Raw genomic sequence first — 17,996 nt, forward strand, 5'->3', positions numbered from 1 at the left:
TATTCTAATCTTCATTTGATATCCCCATTTCCGAAAAGTGATTCTTTAAAAGTTCAGATTGGCGTTTATGCATACAGTTCAACATACCACACGAGCCTACTTGCCTCTTTTATTCTCTTTTCATGTATACCAATTCTTTTTCCTAATAACTTGTTCATCCCACAGCAACGTTGCAATCTACCAACCCTTGTGTAAAGAGTGTTTACTATTCTATCTTGCTTGATCAAGGTTTCATTCATTGAATCAACAGCTTTTTTAATGGTCGACAAATCTCCTGTCTCTCGAATATTCTAAAAAATGAAGTCCGTGTGATGGCGTATTGGGGATGATTGTTTTAGATATTTGTTTAGAAATTTAAAACTTCAATATCTCTACCTGCCAAGAAGAATGCGTTGACTCAGTTCTATGTTCTGTATCGTCATTTTCATGTGTCCGCTCTCGTCCATTTGGTCCAACCTGCCTCTTTATTGTAACGCTTCTAATTTTCAGATGTTTTGTGATATTTGATATTAGTTCGGCTGCAACATATCACCACGAATGTCACATTATTGGACACGAAATGTACAAATTGATCGTTATGTGGGATGTGGGCTCTATATGATTCGTTTTCTGTGTGCGATGACAACATCAAATTTGAAAATTGCTCACCTTGTGGCGATGCCGCTTTCGCGTTAGTGGTCAGGTGAAGTCGTGGATACTACTTCATTTTGGCTTTCGTACCCATATATTTGAGCATCGCTCTCTTTTTTTAACTGGTACTTTGTTCAAATAATTCACAGCTTATTTTTTATGTTCTCACCGTTTGTACGAGTTTGTTGGACAAGATATCTAAATTCCTCTCTCGTTGGTGAAGATGTCTGCGTTTCTTCTTCAATCGTATGCTTTTCCAAGTTTTTACTTACTTTCAACATGTTACCATCTTGCCGTGTAATGCCGTCAACTCTCTCTGTAATATTTTGCATTGTTTTATGAATTGAACATTTTCGTGCCTGGAAAACTAGATACATTTATCGAGTTATCTAATTGAAAAATTTTCGTGTCTGTACTAAGATTCATGCTCCGATCCTAATGGGTTTTGTGATGCTATAATTTAAATGCTACAAATTAAACTCACTTATGGTGGAACTCGTGATTGGCTCACGAGTCTGTAACTTGAGGTCCTGCACTAATCTTTCCAACGAAGCCATTCTGTCTTCAGACTTCGATTTCCATTTTTCAAAATTACTCATTTTTACTGTCATTTTTCGAATTGTTGCTGTCATTTTACCAACTGTCCTCTGTAAATAATGTACTTGGCTGGCCGCGTAATTGGATACATCTGTATTTGATGTCTATAACAAAATAGTAATGAAATCAATGTCCAACATAACATAACAGAATATAAATGTAGAGAAGTGTTATACAGTCAAACAGAAGTGTTTTTGCGAAGTGTTAGTCTTACATAGTATGGGGGAAAAGACGAATACGATGTACTTGATGAACACGAGTAACATTTTGCCCAACGCGGTCGTCGCTTCAATTTGGTCAGTTCTCGCCTCAGTGATGTCTAAATAAAAGTTTAAATAAAAAAAAGTCTAAATAAAAAAATCACAAGCCAAAACTATATATATATATATATATATATCGGAATACTAGAATTCATCACTTAACCTATTGCTAATTATATTAGTATTTATGTCCAGTCCTATTCGTTTCATATTACCTCAGTATTCATTTGATTTGACGATATGCCGGTGTTATGAATTTGCCTTTTTCTAGCTCTTTGTAAGGCTTGGTAAAAGCTGTTTGCCGATCTTCCTAGTTTCCTCGGTTCATTTCCCTGAGAATACATTGAGTGAAAAATAAAGACAAAATTCGACTTTGATAATTTCAAGTGGAATTTTTTGGTTTTCAGAATACTAATATACCATCCAAAATGTATAATATAATTGAATATTTATTAGATGAAATAATAGTAAATGTATACTCAACAAAATTATCAAAGCCTTTTGAGAGGGCTATCCTGCTTTGTTTTTTTTTATATTTCGATATCTTTTGATTATATATGAAGTATCAAACTGACCTTAATACTAATTATACTGATACTAATTATATATATATAATAGGAACTGGTTCTACTAGTACCACTTTTTGCCTGTCGATGGTCTCCGACATGTCTACTTCATTCCCATCTAACCATGGTCTTTGCTTCACAGCTTCACAACGAAGTTGCTGATGCAATGTTATGAGTAAACATACAACCATGTGGATGGCATTCATCTTTCATGCATTAATAAAGCAGTATAGACATTAAAACGTAAAACTGCTGCTGTTAATAAAGGATCGATTTAAACGCATTCTTTTTTCAATCAGGCTTTTACAAACAATTTTTTAATATTGCATTCAATTGACCTTGAACCAGCTTCTAAAATGTAGAATCAAGCCCAACCCCTATTATTCAATGCAAAGTTTGCCACCGTTACCAAGCTTCATATTTTCATTTTCAACATAAATAAATTAATGTTTATATCTAAATTCATTTCTGCAAACCAAATTTTCAATTATCGCCTATGAACTTTATCTGCCGAAACTTCCAATACGTGTTATTTGGTGTGTACTTTATTTATATATATGATTTGGTCGTTGTCGAATTTGAAGATATTCTCAAGTGGATTCTTCGACATGAAATATTAGATGAACTTTCAATAATTGCTTTTCAAGCATCTATTGTTCATGTTGAAATTGCCAGTCTGAAAAGTCAGTGTCAGGCATTGGAATGCTTCCTGGAATTTGATCTACAACAACCATCATCTGATGGATTGCTATAAACAATTTTACCTCCTACAAACCATAGTTAGTACTAGTTTAAATTTAAATGTGGCTGAAAATTTCATAATAATTTGAAGCACTTCTATGTGGTCCTCGACAAACAAATACTTTTTATAGGGCCATAGGCACCACCATACGACATCGGTTAGGATTTTATCTTTTAAATTAAAAATATATTCATCTTTTTTGAATAAAGAAAGTCAAATGCGCCTTTCAAAACATCTAACTGGGGTCCTGTAATAAATGGACACACCGCGCAGTTGTTATCTTTACCTGGGATTGTCTGATGAAAAACTGGGCGAGGACTCGAATACCTAATTAGTATGACGAACCACATATAAGCCTACAGTGCTTTATATTCTATTTATATGTCATATCCAGTCGTCTAATTTGAATATGTTTTTGTATATAAATCATCATAACGTGATATTGAGAATGAAATACTTCCTATCTAGACGATTCGTCTCCATCGTAGACTTACGCCACCTCGCTAAAATTCGTTTGATCATGGGGGAGACATTTTACATTTTCTTCTCAATTTCTCGTGTGGACCTACATTTGATTTTAGTACTCATTAGGTATTTTTAGTCTTGGTTTGTCTAAGGTATTGATGTTGGAAAGTTATCTTTTTTTTATTTATTTTATTAATATAAATAGTTAGTTAGGTGTATTTCAAACCATCCTGGTAAAGCAGCTACTTATTTTTGAAAGGAACATTATTTATCCTTTTCGGCATTGAGGTAACAAGGCTTGAGGCATAGGACAACGATCTGAAACCTTTACAAGTCCGTCCATTATTGAAAATTTAAATGAAAACAACGACGTGAATCTGAGTGCTTACTCGGTAAGCGCGAGCCTGCGTTTTGCCAGCTTTCTGCGATTATATCTTTGTAAGAATGCAAATAATTCAACATATTCGATGACTATGACTGTTTGTAAATAATAGCCTATGGTGATAAAACATTTTATTTAGTCCAACTTTACCAACACCTGTATATCATGATGCCCATCCTGAATATGTCAATAAAATATGTATCTATATGGTTATTTTTACGAATATTCGAAGCTAATATATATACTCTCGTCTAACGCAATTCACAACACCCTTTGAAAAACATATCCATCTGTACCCGAAGAATGCTATTTTTCTACGACCGTGAATCATTGGTATCTTACTAATTACTGATGTTTTCAAGTGACACTGAGCCGCTAGCACGTTCGAAAACAATCCTTTCTTTATTGTGTCATTTCATTAATCATGCTTAGGTAAGGTGTCGAATGGAAACAAATTTCAAGTAGATGCTTTGAAATTTTGGACAATCATTCGTGCCGTGCATTTCTGGTTCCAATTACCGAATTTGGCCTTTATCACGAAAATCAGAATGCTCAAACGAATTTGATATTGAGTTGCATATGGCCGTGTCTTTTTGGTTGTAAATGTCCCATTCTTCCATTTCCGGTCTAAAAGTGCTTTTTAGCAGATTTTTATTCAGTGGACAGGATCCAACAGAATGCAAACATAACAATGAATGATATGTCTGACATACGATTGATGTGGAAAATTGGACTGGTAATTTGGAGAATATTGCAATGCATGGCCCATATGTCGTTATACTTTGCCTAGCATGAGCCATAGCAGTTTACATTATAAACAAAATGTTTTTTTCGAAGTGGCCAATTATCAATAAGAATTATATGTGGCCCTGCATTTAGTCAGATTTCGAGTCTTCTGATGGACTTGAATTCTGTTGGTCGTTCAAAGTCACAATTTGTTTTTTTGATATCGTTAACTATGAATTCATGTTTTTATGGCTCCATCACAAGAAAATCTTGGATATGACAAAAAATATACATCAGCAAAATAGTAGATGAATGGCCACTATTGACTGTGTTACAATAGTTTTGAGCTGAAGGATGACGCGTCATTTTTATTTTTCTAACAATTGCAAAAGAGACTTCTGTTAATTTCAAACATTGTTGCAAATACTGTATATTATTCCTGCAAATGACGATCTCTATTTACAACAAAATTGATAACATATTAAACTATAAAAATATATAAAATATTCTGTGAAATATATAAATTGATAAAAATATGCAAATACAAAGTTTTTATGAATAATAAGTGCTGCTTTACATACAGTGAATAATTTAAAAAATGCATTAGCAGACAATACACGTTATTAAGTGCAAACACCCCAAAAAACATGTAACTGATTCATTTGAAAAGTATGCGCATTGGAAGTATTTAATGATGTGTTACACTCCTGTTTATGACAAAACATATGCTTCTTGACAATGACGGCATTGGTAATGTTGTTAGGGGTAACAAAGTCTTAAAATTCCTGTGATCAATAGCGCAAGACGTTCCGTAAATATTTCCATCTGGTTAAAATTTCACTGCCTTTTGTTTTGTTATGCTAATGTCTATCCATTGCTTCTCGTATCACGGGATTTCTATAATGTCTTGTTGATCTTGATTTTGTTTTAGGCGAGAATGTAAACTTCGGTCTTCTGTCTCCACCATTGCTGCTGCTACTACTAGCGTTGCTGTGAGTACCAAGTGAGTTTTGCGAACTGGATTTTATTTGAGGTCTAATAATGTCGTCATCTCTTAATCTCCATTTTCTGTTTGTGGGATCTGTACGATTCCCTGTTGGAGGACTTGGGTTTCTTAGCCCATTTGCGCCAGATTTCGGACGCCTCTTCAATCCTGTGTCAACTTTTTTTCGGCTTGCCAGAATGCTCTCTATCCTTCTTTTGGCCAAATTCGAAATTAGGTCATTATCTGAATGGTTGTGAGGCGGTAGTCTTGGCTGGTTATTTTTACGTGATTTTTTCAACTTTTTACCGTTTTTCTTTGAGGAACCATTTGTCACAGGCGTCGTTGAGCGAACCCATTTATCATAGGCGACACGGTCATCAGTTACAACAGATCTTTGGCCTTCTTGAATACCTTTTTGGGAATTTTGTTCCTTGTTTTTGGATTTGCTACTTTCTCCCACCCCAAGGAAACTCTTAAACAAGCTCCCCGTTTTTTCAAAAAATCCTTGTGAATGCGGAGGCTTCTCATCGACGTTTTGTCTTGGCGGAGTCGCTGATCTCGGGCGGGTATTTGATTCTACCACAGGATTGCTGAAAGACACCGTTATTGTGTTGGCCGATTTTGGTCGCGGTTTGCGAGGTTTTGATTTTTCCACAACGTCTGGACTTGCCGATGAGCTACGTAACTCAGAAAATGTTGATCCGATCGATTGCTTTTGTTCCATGGCTGGTGCTGAAAGACACAATAAAATTTTTGTGTTTATGTGCCAACTACTGAATGGTTCTATTTGTACGTATACAAAAGTCTCTACTTACCGGTTCTCGGTCGTTCTTTTCGTTTCTTCACTTTTAGTTCAGCGTGTTTTTTGACGAATGCGGCTGAATTCGCTTCCGTAGTTTCTTTTCTTCGCCGAAGTAAAATTTCCCTAAATCAAGAGATTTCAATTAAACTTTGCATTTTATGTTGTGGGCATACAATTATACAATGTAAGTAAATGTAAAGTAGGTCCCGAACTGCACCAGAGCCGCGGATTCTATTTTATGATGTTAATTTTTGTTTTATTTGACACTTTGCAACCTAACGTTGGCAAAAAAGAGATTACTATTGAGAATCTAAGACGACATTTTGTAAAACTCATTAGTGTCAAGTTATTGTGTTCAAGAATTCATGTGGACCTTCTAATCATATTTTATCACACGCATAAATCAACGCCATAAACGATATAGACGGCGTTGAGCATCACAACATTTCAATGTAGCGATGAACTCTTGCCGCTTGCCTGTCTTTGGCTTTCTTCCACACTTCGTATTGCTTAAGGGCTCTTTCATGCTTTTCTTCAATATCATTTTGCTCGTCAATGAGTCGAGATGTTTTCTTACGTTGTTTCCTTAGTTCGTTTTGCTTCCTAGCGCGAAGTTGAGCATCTTTTCGTCTCAGCCAGGCCTGAATCGCAGGGTTGTCCGTGTTCTTCAATTGATGATCTGAACCCTGAAAAATTATTGTTTGTAGGGAATTGATATTTTTAAATAATAGAGAGCTGACGCCATTTGAAAGAGAATTATATGAATTAATATATTCGGTAGAAATTGAGTATAGTTGAAAAAATATGCAAGTTCTAGTATGTCTACTTCAAGCTTCAAGTATGTCTACTAACTAACAGGGACGTCGAAATTTTGGACTTTTCTGTGTACATGGCGAGTGAATAAAATATGTTCATATGACATTATACATGACTACAAAACAAATAGCGCCTTCTAAGTATATTATGTGACATTATATCAATTATTTATATTTATATTCTACCTTACTGGCAACCAGAAATTCACCTCGTCTAATCAACAAATGTCACTTTAATTCAGGGTATTTTAAAGTGCCAACTCACTGGATATTTTGGTTTATCTGTTGATGGTTCAGAATTCCATGAACATTTTATTGGTCCTGATCCTGGTCGGATTCTAGGATAAGAATTGGTTGAATTGGACGTTCTATTCAAAGAGGACGGCGCGCTCTCCCTCGATGACGACCTTCCCATGCTTTCATCTCTTCGATCATTTATGACACCCTTTGTTTTCTTTTTCTTTTTAGTCAACTTTGGTGACGAACCTGGACTCCTTCTTTCAGATGGCAAACGAGCATGAATTCTTCTCGTACTTTTGGGCGGAGTACTCCAAGCTGGGCCACGATGAACTGGTGCGTGGGTAAGAATGACTCTATTAGTCTGCGAATAATCTTCAGATCGATTTCTTTTTCTGCCATCCATCGCCAGCAAATAGGATAGATAGTAGTAAGGAAACGCATGTCCAGGTATATTATGGTCTTTGTAGAAGTTGTAGTCATCTCGTGATTGTTTTGTATGTCGCTCGCTTTGTGGCCTGTCTCCCCGCCTACCTAAAAACGAGTTGTTGTCATTAACTGAAGAAGGATGTTTTGTGTTGTATAATCCAGGAGCAATCGCGATCCGCACAGACTTATCTTTTTTCTTCTTTCTGTCGATTTTCTTTTCCATGTCTTCTGTGAAGAGAACTCTTTCCAGTTTTGGTTTTTCTTCCATGAAATAGTGTTTTTCTCTATCTTTACTGCTCGTGGATGATGATTTTGAACGAGACTTTTTATCTTTTTTCTTCTTAGATTTTTTATTGTCACTACTACTTTTATTTGATGACACACTTGCGGAAGAATCACTTCGTGCTCTTTGTGATTTTTTAGCAGTTGTGGGGCGTTCTTTTCTGGAATTATCTTTTTTAAATATAGAATGGAATTTTGAACTATGTGAGGAACTTTTAGATGAGCTACGACTTCGCGAACGAGAGGCTTTACTGGAATTTTTCGACGATGACTTTTTAGGTTGTTTCTTTTCTGTGCTGCTGGCACGAGATGTTCTGCTCGTACTTCTAGAGGGCGATCTAGTGCTACTTCGACTCGAAAGTGAACTTTTTCTGGATCCAGTATCAGCAGAGCTACTTCGGCGTCTTCGTGCATTTTTAGTTTTCTTTCCACTTCGACCACGTAGCAGATCGGCTAAACTTGTCTTCTCACCGGATTTTGACGAAGATCTACCCACTCCCTTTTCGAAAGAAACGGAACGTTTTTTGTTATCTTTCTTGGGATTCACTTTGTTTCTCTCTCTTCCGCGACGTGCTGTTGTATTCAAACCGCCCATTTCTCTTGACAAGTTATGGAGTCTACCGTCTAAATAAACCTGTAAAATTATTTTTAAGTTAAAGTTCGTGGATGTTCAGTAAAACATTACTTAAAAAGCTCTAACTCTTTTCGAAGACTTTTGGAATAGTAATAAAATGTGACTCAGAAAATTATACAGTCACTTTGTAAATTTTATATTACTACTTACCGTACGTTCTATAGGTATTGAAGATGTCAAAAATTTAATTTCAACATTGAGATTAGTTACTTACCCAAGTGACGTTCTTTTCTCTAAATTTCTTGATTTGCTTTGGTGACAAAGGTCTTGGTTCTCTTTCGTATTCTCTGAATTGCGCACCTGCTTTTCGTAGTTCTACTTCAAGGTGTTTTTGCAAATACTCTTGGGCAAGAAGACTGTTAAGCTTCTTTTTGTGATGATCTATCAGGCGACGTAATGATTTTTCTCCTACAACAACAAAAATGCAATGTATTGAACATGACTGATCAAACAAAATCGATAACCTATATTGCAGTGGTTTCAACCAGTATTTCGATAGTATTGTCCAGGTGTTTCGCGAATTTACATTCAAATCCGCGTGTGTGTATTATTATTATTATATGCAGGCTACATTGTTTAAATTTAATCAAACACTTTTTAGGTTTGTTATTATCAAATTTGCTACACCTTAAGATCATTTTGTTTTACTGGTATTAGTTTATATATATAAATATATATGTTTATAGTTCGCAATTCTTCTTACGGCCTTACAACAATGGATCATTAGGAAATATATTTTAAAAAAAACGAAAGATAAATACAAAATTAGAGGTTTTTGTATGAGGCAAATAAACTATTGTACAGAGGTTCCTCGAGCCTCTGAAATATCTTTGGTGTGCCGTTCCACCAAAATTGTTCCATTGATCTATTGTAATACTGCTCATGCTCAGTGTATGAATAAGTTAGTGAAATTTAGAAGACGATTTACAACACGTACACAGAAGAAAACAGTTATCACCAGAGTTGTTTCAAGCTTGAATGAACATTTTTGATAGTAAGTTCTAGAATTCTACTTGGGGAGTTATCCTACTCTCCTAGAAGTAAATCAACGTACCTCCTCTAATATCTTCAGTATATGGCCATGGAAATCCTTGCTCTATTGGTCCTTTGATGTATGGATTTTGTACTGGTAATGGCGAAGATTTTTCGGTCAGTAATCTTTGAACTGATTTCGGTTTTTCTTCTGAGAATGTATTCAATTTATAAAATAAGTATTACTGAGGTCATTTTTAAAAATAACAAAATGATAATGTCGAAAAAAATTCAAAACTATCTATAAAATACACAGTAAAATGTGCTACCTACCTTTTTTATGTTTAGAGTGTTGTCGTTGCCTGGGATATGCCGAAGTTGGTCGTTTTCCCTGCCTGCTTGGCGGCCTGTCTTCAGCTGCCGATTCTGTATCTGATGATGGACTCGATGCAGATGTAGTCAATGTATCTCGGGTTTCACTTCCAGTCGAAGTGATAGTTCGTTGAATTTTGGAAACCTGCTCTGGTTTTGATTCGTTTTGAGTTCTATTTAACTCGTATAAATTGGATTGTTCTGAAAGTGCGATTAAAACTTTTGGAGATTCGTTTTTAACAGAGACAACGCTGCTTTTACTGGTAGAACTAGATGATCCCTTTCGCAGTCTTTTGTGCTGCGGTTTTCTTTTTTTGTTTTCTTCGTCTGAACTTGAGGTATTATCACTACCACTTCTATTGTTGGGCTTTGACAAAACCCTTTCAACGTTTTCTGGTTCTGGTTCAAAGTCTCTGCGCAATTTCGCACTTCTTGGTCGAAATCGTCTATTCGCTTGTTGTTCACGAAATTTTCGCAGTAATTCGTCGTCTGTCGACGATGAAAATTTGCCGTCTTTTGGGGAAGCAACCTCTAAGTCTGTCGTGATTTTTTCACTCGATGAATCGCTCAGGATGCTTTGCAATAATCCTTGCTCTGATTCAGTTGTTATGGAAGAATCTTCATTATAAGACTGCTTTGAATGAGATGATCCTACAGAAAAAAAATATTTCGGACTATAGAATGGACTGTACTGCTCGTCAACATTTCAGGTTGTTTATGACGACATAGATCTTGAAGGCAAATCTTGCACTTATTGATTCGTCGTGTTTGTGGGAAAGTAGGCAAAGACATTATAGTAAACTGAGCCAAGAGCTCGAAAGAGGTTTACGGAATCGTGAAATATGACTGATCTTGGTAATATAATTAGGCCTATTTTGATTAACAATATTCCATTTTTTTGAACACTCTAATGCAACAAATTTATGCAACAACAAGAACACTGCTATATATAGAGTCAGATGTTTAACCAAACGATAACAAAAGTTGTATTTGTAAGCGTATAGTGATATTTAATAAAAATAATACGTAAGCCATAATAAGTTATATGGCGATTGCTATGTTTGGAATTAATTAATTACTTTTCCTACAAGAATACGATGCCACTTTCTTGTTTTGATGAATTGAATTCAATAATTAAATTAAAACAAATCTATGCTGCAATGTTTACCCGAATATGACGAATTCCCTTTGGTATCTTTTAATACCTCCTGTTGATCCCCGTTTACTTTGATTTCGCTTGTGTAGGTTGATGTAGTTGACGATTTGGATGACGTTTCTGTGTTGAAGAAACGTGGGTTAGAACTTAGCTTGTGAGTGGAAATGGGCCGATACAAATCAATCCCTAAAATACTCCCCGCTATTTCGCTATTTTGATACCATCCCAGAATGCCTTACAAAGTTTTACGCAGTTAATAGGACTGAATTTTTAGTTGCGATTTCGAAACGTAACTATTGACACCCTTCCATTTAAATTAAGATTTGATCCCTCAAATACACCAACGATATTGTGATAGTTGTCCTTGTATTTTTCTCACCTTTATTATTGGGATCAAGATTTCTCAATATATCTGGAGTGTTTTCTGTGTCTTTTATTGTTGAGCTGGACCTCAAAGACGAGGATTCTGAAGAAGACAGCAGCTGATCGTCTGTCAGGAAAATTCAGAGGTTATAAATTAATTCAATAACGGAATTACTAATTTTCGGCGGAATCAAAATTCTGAATAAGAATAAATCGCGAAGAACGTGCCGATGTATGATAATATTTCAAGCTCTCCATTGAAATAACCGTTTATTTTACTACAATATGAATATGAGTCAATATATTGCACAGTATTTTTTTCAATACATCGCATAATATTTCCATCAGAATATGTGCTCTTCCATATGACCACATTGTCACTTTGCCACATATTGGTGTCGTCAGCTCAAATTTTATGCTCAGCACCTTATACCCCTACAGCAATGAAAAACATGTTAAACTCCTACCCATATACTCCATCTCTGAGGCCTGCTGTGGAATATATTAAGGAGGTAAAAATTCAATCAAAATAATAATTATTTACCCAAATCCGAATGTGATAACGATTTTACAACTTCCCGTTCACTTCTATATGAAGATGACGAATTTGACGACGACAAGTATTTGTTGGGGGTATTCGAGTGTACAACCCGAATTTCTTCGTCCTCATCACTGGAACTGCTAGAAAGACTCGGTCTGATCTCCTCCGAATTCATGGCGAAAGACAATGAGTTGGTTGTCAACAAAACTATAATTGGAGGCTGACTACACTCTAAATTGCCTTTTGTTTATTGTTCTGTTTTTACGCAGTACCCTTTCATTTAAGAAACCGCTTCTTCAATGTACGTATCACCCCATGCCACAGTGTATAAAGGGTTAACTATGTATCGGGACCAATATTCTAACAACAATGAGAACTGTAATAAATATGTCCTCGTTGTGTTGTCTTCGCAACGTAAACCAGGCCTGACGAGATATTGTTTTCTGACAATAAACTAACACGAACCAACGCGGTTTGGCGATTCAATCAATTTAAAATGAAAGCCCCAATCAAATGAAAAAAATAACTACATCGAGGTTGTCAGTTTCCCATTCGGCTCGATATGAGCATGACATTACATGATCAACCATCTGTTCGATACGTTTTCCTATTATGTATAGCCCATGCGTGAGACATTGCACATTAGGAGCACTAGATTGGCATTTGCAGCTACTTATACTTCTCAATCCAAACATGAATGCATTTCGATTGTCTCAAATAAAGTTACAAATAGGCTAGCATTTTTTTCTATCATCTAAGAATATTATAAATTTTATGACGAAACACAGTATTCTATTCACAATGACAACCACTATAAAGCTATCTTGTCTCAACCGAACCTCAACTATAAAATAAGCCCACAATATGATATTACATACTTTGAATTGACGAGAAAGCATGTAAACTGGTAGGTTACTTCAGCGTCGCATATTTATCGTTTCGTATTATAGTGCTGGACTCGTCCTGCGCTCGGCTTTGGAAGAACTTAGACTATAGAAACTCAAAAAGCTTTATTCGACTTTTATGAGCGATTCTACGGTATAAAGTAAAAACAACACCCATAGGCAAATAAAGAGCCGCGTATAATACGCTCAGCTGTATAATAAATCCGTCGATGCGTGTACACTTCAAACTCGCCCCGTTGTAATACAATGAAATTCTTTTCAATGCGATCGACCATATTAAAAGTAGAAAATTTGGTAAGTTATCTATTTTAAACTTAAACGTCAACATTCTTTTATTATGGCGTGCTTTTCGATTAAAATGGAATAATAGCCAATGTCTTCATATTGAAATTGAGCGGATTGCTGGCCCATGAAACTGTCAGCTATTGTTTTTTTTTTTGGTGGTTTAAGCCAATAGTCGTAATTTTTTATATTTTCATGTTGCCAGAATTTACAACATACTGTTTTTATTAATACTTCCTGTACAACTACAACGATTGGTAAGCAATTTAAGAGATATTTTAAATTGCCTAAATCGGCTCAGCAGTCTTGTTCGATTGGTAATTGTTACAGGCTCGCTCATATGAAAACCCCGCGAATTCTATTTAATACGGCACTCGTAGTATTATTTGCAAGCCTAGCTAATCATGTTGCCTTGGCAACGCGGCGAACCTACTCGGATCGTTCTGGGAGTGAGCCATTCATTCGTCAATTACGTGGTATCAAATGAATGATGGCCTGCCGAATGGGTGGTTGTTTCAATGGAATGAAAGCACTGTCTACTACAATAGCTTAGCGAACAAACTTACCTAGGCCGTCTCGTTCTTACAATTACAAAAGTAAACGTTTGCTGTGTCAACAATCCTTTGACATAAAATTTGTAATTATGCCATATATTAAACCAAGTTTTAGGGGACAGGTTCACTGCAAACACAGAGTAAAATACGAGGTTGTTTGAAAAGTGTATTCCTAGAAGCGTCTTCGACCTTCTGTTGCTGTTCATCGACGCTATTGCTACGCTTGGCAAATTAGTAAGCCCGACATACCCAAAGTAAGTGCAAAGTACAAATTCCATCCACAAATGTCTTTTATAACGTAGTCCCATTTCCAACACCCAAAAAGATCATGATATTAATAATAATAATAATTACAAGAGATTCATAGCTACTGGAAGCAAAGTTGTCGTTGTTAATGCATGTAACTAATAAGTTTATTAAAATATTATTTCTTTTTGCGATTATGGGATCTTCGAAACAAGGCTGATGTCTTGTTTCAGCCACTAGAGGACGCTTCGAGTAAGTAGGCCTATGTAAATATCGTCACGCTAATAACGGAATTGCGTAAATCATTTTTGGCGATTTTGAGTTTTTTATAAAATAGGTATTTATGTAATGCTGCGCTCCTGTCTGTTAACTCAGATTTTATTTTAGGAATTCCGAAACCCATAAAAATGGAGATTTAGTATGACATGCACATTTGTGTAATTGTTTCGTCATAATGAATTATCATTGTTACCGCGGGACTATTGTGACGTCACAAAGGCAAAATAACCTCGGCGACGTATTTCCGAGTTTTTGCATCTCGGATTCTAGCTTAGCGCGTATTAATTTGAATTTTTACTACAGTATAGGAAGACGTGCACTTGTGATATTCACTGTCCGAGTCCAATTTACCTTGTTTGGCTTTTATATTGGGTGCATTGCTGTTTTATTCTTTATATTTAATCTTAGTCTTATTTCGGTGGGTGTGCAGAACGTGTTATATTGATGAAATATATATTTTTGAACATAAAAAATAATGTAATTGAAACTGATTAGCTATTTTGGGGATTAGACATTGTAGATACTGAGAATTACATTCGTTTTTGGAATGTTTAGTTTTCAGGACTGGTGCATATAGTGAAGTTGCAAAATTGCGTATGTCCCCAAGTCATAGACACATTTCTGTCTAAGTCACAGTGCGCCATTATGACGTCACTTAACTGCGCCATACAAATTAACTTAAATCCGGCTACGATCAAAAAATTGAACCATGGCAAATTATTGACTCTCAATTGCATAACAAAATCATTAGGAAGTTTTTTACGTTTTTCTCGAAACTGCTAAAAATGACTTACGCAATTCGGTTATTAGCGTGACGATATGGTGGTGCGCGAGTTAGTTAGTAACACATACATGGAATATGTTTCAGTGGTAATTATTGCATTTTGATATATTCACTCCGCACCTGCCCAGTCATGAAAAATCATCACCTTTAAACTAGAAAAAAAACATGAAAGCAATGTTCAAACATAGCGATACAGAAAATGGATTGGCCCAATGCTTGCGGATTTCCCCAACACTAATTTAACAGAACGGTATATTGGCCCAATTCGTGTTTGGCAAAGCGCTGTTTTTTTCACGTTGGATATAACAAGCTTCAATTTCTAGAAATGCAGTTTATTGTATACCCTACTTTATATTTCTCAACTTAACGAATATAGCCTACATCTAACGCATCGATTTGTCTCCGTGATTCGATAATAATTGATTTTTATCTTGGCATGATTTCTTATTTATACTAGTTTACTTATATGTAATAATAATATGGTCTCTGTTTCTCTGATAATTTTGCCATGTTCACTCAATACCTAAAATGCATTTGATGACTACGGAACAAAATCTTACTGTCAGTATTTTTCTTCTTCAAAATTCCAATATTTTCTTGAGTGTCGTTACCATGGTCCATGGCTACCTGAATTTATATTTCTTCTATTTACCATCCTTTTTGTCGAAGTCTCTTTCAGCTTTGACGTATAAATTCTTGTTTTTGCAACTTCATTTGTTGCTATGTATCACTAGAAATGAACTGACTTTCACAAAATAATCACAAAATTTAGGTATATTAGTTGATATAACTTTTATTTGAAATAAGCTTGATCCGATATTTTCATAAGTATCATCTTGATAGCCACCAGCTTCTTTTTATTCTTGTTATTACTGTAACTCTGTAAAGGAGAGGAAATCATCATTTACAGATCAAATGCAGTGTGCCACAAAGTATTGAAATATTTAATTTCTCTTATATTACAAATCTCATTTGTCATTCATGCATATTCCATTAATCTAATGAATATGCACAAATCTAAGCTACAACGCGAACACGGATAGTTGTAGACACGGGAACAAAGCTAATCGCGCCTTTAGCTATTAGTCAAATGTTATCGTGCTGGCGAGATGTAGGAAGTAAGTGGAAGGTGGTCCCGGCCAAGTAAATTATATAGTTGACAAATGAGCTGCATTATTTGTATGTGTAATGCTTAACTAATATTAATTACTTGGGGTACACGAAACAATTTCCAATGTACCATTTTTTGCTCTTGCTGCTTCCACACAAGGTTCTTCTCTCACGCAAGTCTTGTCTGTCAAACTTCTAGGTATATAACCATATTTGCAAGTGCAGAAATCACCCACACCGCATGGAGAGAAACAAATACTCATACCATCTTCTGCAATATCATAAAATTCCAGGTTTGGATTGTCGCATGTTCCACCGCATGGTTCACAGTCAGTATAAATACTTCCTTCTGGACATGACTTATCTGTATATAATACAAAATATAATATATCTCGAAAAAATTTGGAAATTAATATCTATCACATTTTAGTCTTATTTTCTATTTATATTCGTTGAGTCAATATTTAAGATTGAAAATTTTGTCCAATGGTTTGATTAAATCATATTAATCCAAGAGAAACAACCAATATATTTTACCATTCAGCATGGAAGTAAACTTTAAAATACCGAAATAAAATGCATGATTTTTAAAATATGCACAATGTAATGTACGCAATTGTTCAAAAGTTGGTATACCTGGAATTCTCAAATAACAGAAAGGATATCATCAGAAGTCAGTGATATGACTAAAATACCTATATTTCAAAATTGTCGCCTGAGAGCGCTCAACAAACTGCCTTATTAGTAACTAACTATTTTGCTATATACGTCGTTCGAAAGTCATTTCAGTCAATTCATACTCCAAAAAGAATCATGTTTTGGAACAGTAATACAAATAAAGGCGAAAATACACAGTCTGAATAGCTAACTCACCTGTGGAAACGGCACTCGCAAATGAAAAAATTAGTAATATAAAGGTAAGCATAGTGAGTGGCGAACCTATAAACGAGAATTTTCTTTAGTGTTCTTAAAAACCTTAGTTTACAGATATGTGTTACATGCTAATATGGAAATGGTGAACGAAATACAAAAGTTGTAACGGTAACTGTTCTCAAATATATCTTGCAATTATGTAACTGCACACTAAAGCTTATCATAATATTGATATATGTCGCATATAAAGTTGCAAGATTGGATACTGTCTGTTATTCTCTTGTGTCGTTATGTGAGAATATGAGGAGCTGCCTAAACCACAGTAAGGATGAGGTTTCATTAAAAGAGGCCTATTCTTTGAAACTATGCATTTTCGTTCTATAAATTTGGGTTCAAGAATGAAGAGTACGCACTATAAAGCATTCACTGCGTGATTGTTCTCAATAACTATTCTATTGAGATTGTAATTACCACAGTGATGCTTGTGTACTATTCAAGTGTTAATAACGTTCTGGGAATTCGGAAGGAAAGAATTTGTTTACAATGAGATTCACCCAGTCTGAGGCTAAGAAGGTCAAATTGTAGAATGGAAAAATTGGCATTTACAGTATAAAATTAAGTTTTCTCATTCAATACATTTCATGCTATAGTAATTTGATCTGACTAATTAATTTGACTTTTAGAAGACTAGTAATTGATCAGTGTAAAAATGAAATGCGAGCCTGGATTATTTCTTAGATTTGCGACTGAGTGCAAACGAATTTCATAAGAACATCAACATATTACGTTATAATACTCAGTGAATACCCTTTTTCCCGATCATTAATCCGTTAAACTGCGATCGAAATCATATCAATTCTCGAATTCAGTTAAAGCATCATATAAAGGTTTTTGCCTGTAATCATATTACTATAATAAATGGTCACTCAAGTCAGTAAATGTAAATATTAGGCTCCTACTATAACCTGATTTGTACATTTTAAAATGTGATATTTCTTACAATGTGG

The 17,996-nt window shown here is 35.2% G+C and overlaps 2 protein-coding genes and 1 long non-coding RNA gene across 5 annotated transcripts; all 3 read right to left on the minus strand.

Annotated features, from left to right (window-relative positions):
• Nucleotides 1–65: 65 nt before the first annotated feature.
• On the minus strand, nucleotides 66–2,304 carry LOC144420826 (uncharacterized). The gene is made up of 7 exons (XM_078110496.1): nucleotides 2,125–2,304; nucleotides 1,703–1,819; nucleotides 1,442–1,546; nucleotides 1,115–1,331; nucleotides 800–946; nucleotides 376–518; nucleotides 66–290 (listed from the first exon to the last, which is right to left on the minus strand). The coding sequence occupies exons 1-7, from the start codon at nucleotides 2,257–2,259 to the stop codon at nucleotides 66–68; spliced, it is 1,089 nt and encodes a 362-aa protein (XP_077966622.1). The 5' UTR covers nucleotides 2,260–2,304.
• A 2,471-nt stretch (nucleotides 2,305–4,775) lies between these two features.
• LOC120343476 (uncharacterized) lies at nucleotides 4,776–12,444 on the minus strand. 3 transcript variants are annotated; one of them, XM_078111187.1, is made up of 10 exons: nucleotides 11,960–12,369; nucleotides 11,432–11,542; nucleotides 11,065–11,172; nucleotides 9,858–10,547; nucleotides 9,607–9,732; nucleotides 8,767–8,960; nucleotides 7,236–8,552; nucleotides 6,633–6,841; nucleotides 6,169–6,278; nucleotides 4,776–6,085 (listed from the first exon to the last, which is right to left on the minus strand). In XM_078111187.1, the coding sequence occupies exons 1-10, from the start codon at nucleotides 12,129–12,131 to the stop codon at nucleotides 5,229–5,231; spliced, it is 3,894 nt and encodes a 1,297-aa protein (XP_077967313.1). In that variant the 5' UTR covers nucleotides 12,132–12,369; the 3' UTR covers nucleotides 4,776–5,228. The 3 variants fall into 3 exon arrangements, with proteins under 3 accessions (XP_077967313.1, XP_039268599.2, XP_039268600.2); XM_039412665.2 differs by having other exon boundaries at nucleotides 4,777–6,085; nucleotides 9,607–9,735; nucleotides 11,960–12,367; XM_039412666.2 differs by having other exon boundaries at nucleotides 5,945–6,085; nucleotides 6,733–6,841; nucleotides 9,607–9,735; nucleotides 11,960–12,444.
• A 3,242-nt stretch (nucleotides 12,445–15,686) lies between these two features.
• Nucleotides 15,687–17,778, minus strand: LOC120343500 (uncharacterized). The gene is made up of 3 exons (XR_013474949.1): nucleotides 16,990–17,778; nucleotides 16,247–16,480; nucleotides 15,687–15,886 (listed from the first exon to the last, which is right to left on the minus strand). It is a non-coding gene; the product is annotated as an uncharacterized LOC120343500 (long non-coding RNA).
• Between the last annotated feature and the right edge of the window lie 218 nt (nucleotides 17,779–17,996).

This window comes from Styela clava, chromosome 3, assembly GCF_964204865.1.
Source record: "Styela clava chromosome 3, kaStyClav1.hap1.2, whole genome shotgun sequence".
Classification (NCBI taxonomy): Eukaryota; Metazoa; Chordata; class Ascidiacea; order Stolidobranchia; family Styelidae; genus Styela; species Styela clava.

Excerpts from the sequence above, each read along its gene's own strand:
- LOC144420826 (XM_078110496.1), bottom strand. The coding sequence starts at position 2,259 with ATGAATGCCATCCACATGGTTGTATGTTTACTCATAACATTGCATCAG. Across the intron at positions 947-1,114 it reads AATCACGAGTTCCACCATAA|AGAGAGTTGACGGCATTACA; the intron begins GTGAGTTTAATT and ends AAAATATTACAG. Across the intron at positions 519-799 it reads CCAACAAACTCGTACAAACG|CCGAACTAATATCAAATATC; the intron begins GTGAGAACATAA and ends GATATGTTGCAG.
- LOC120343476 (XM_039412665.2), bottom strand. The coding sequence starts at position 12,131 with ATGAATTCGGAGGAGATCAGACCGAGTCTTTCTAGCAGTTCCAGTGAT. Across the intron at positions 9,736-9,857 it reads ACACTCTAAACATAAAAAAG|AAGAAAAACCGAAATCAGTT; the intron begins GTAGGTAGCACA and ends ATACATTCTCAG. Across the intron at positions 6,842-7,235 it reads CAGATAAACCAAAATATCCA|GGTTCAGATCATCAATTGAA; the intron begins GTGAGTTGGCAC and ends ATAATTTTTCAG.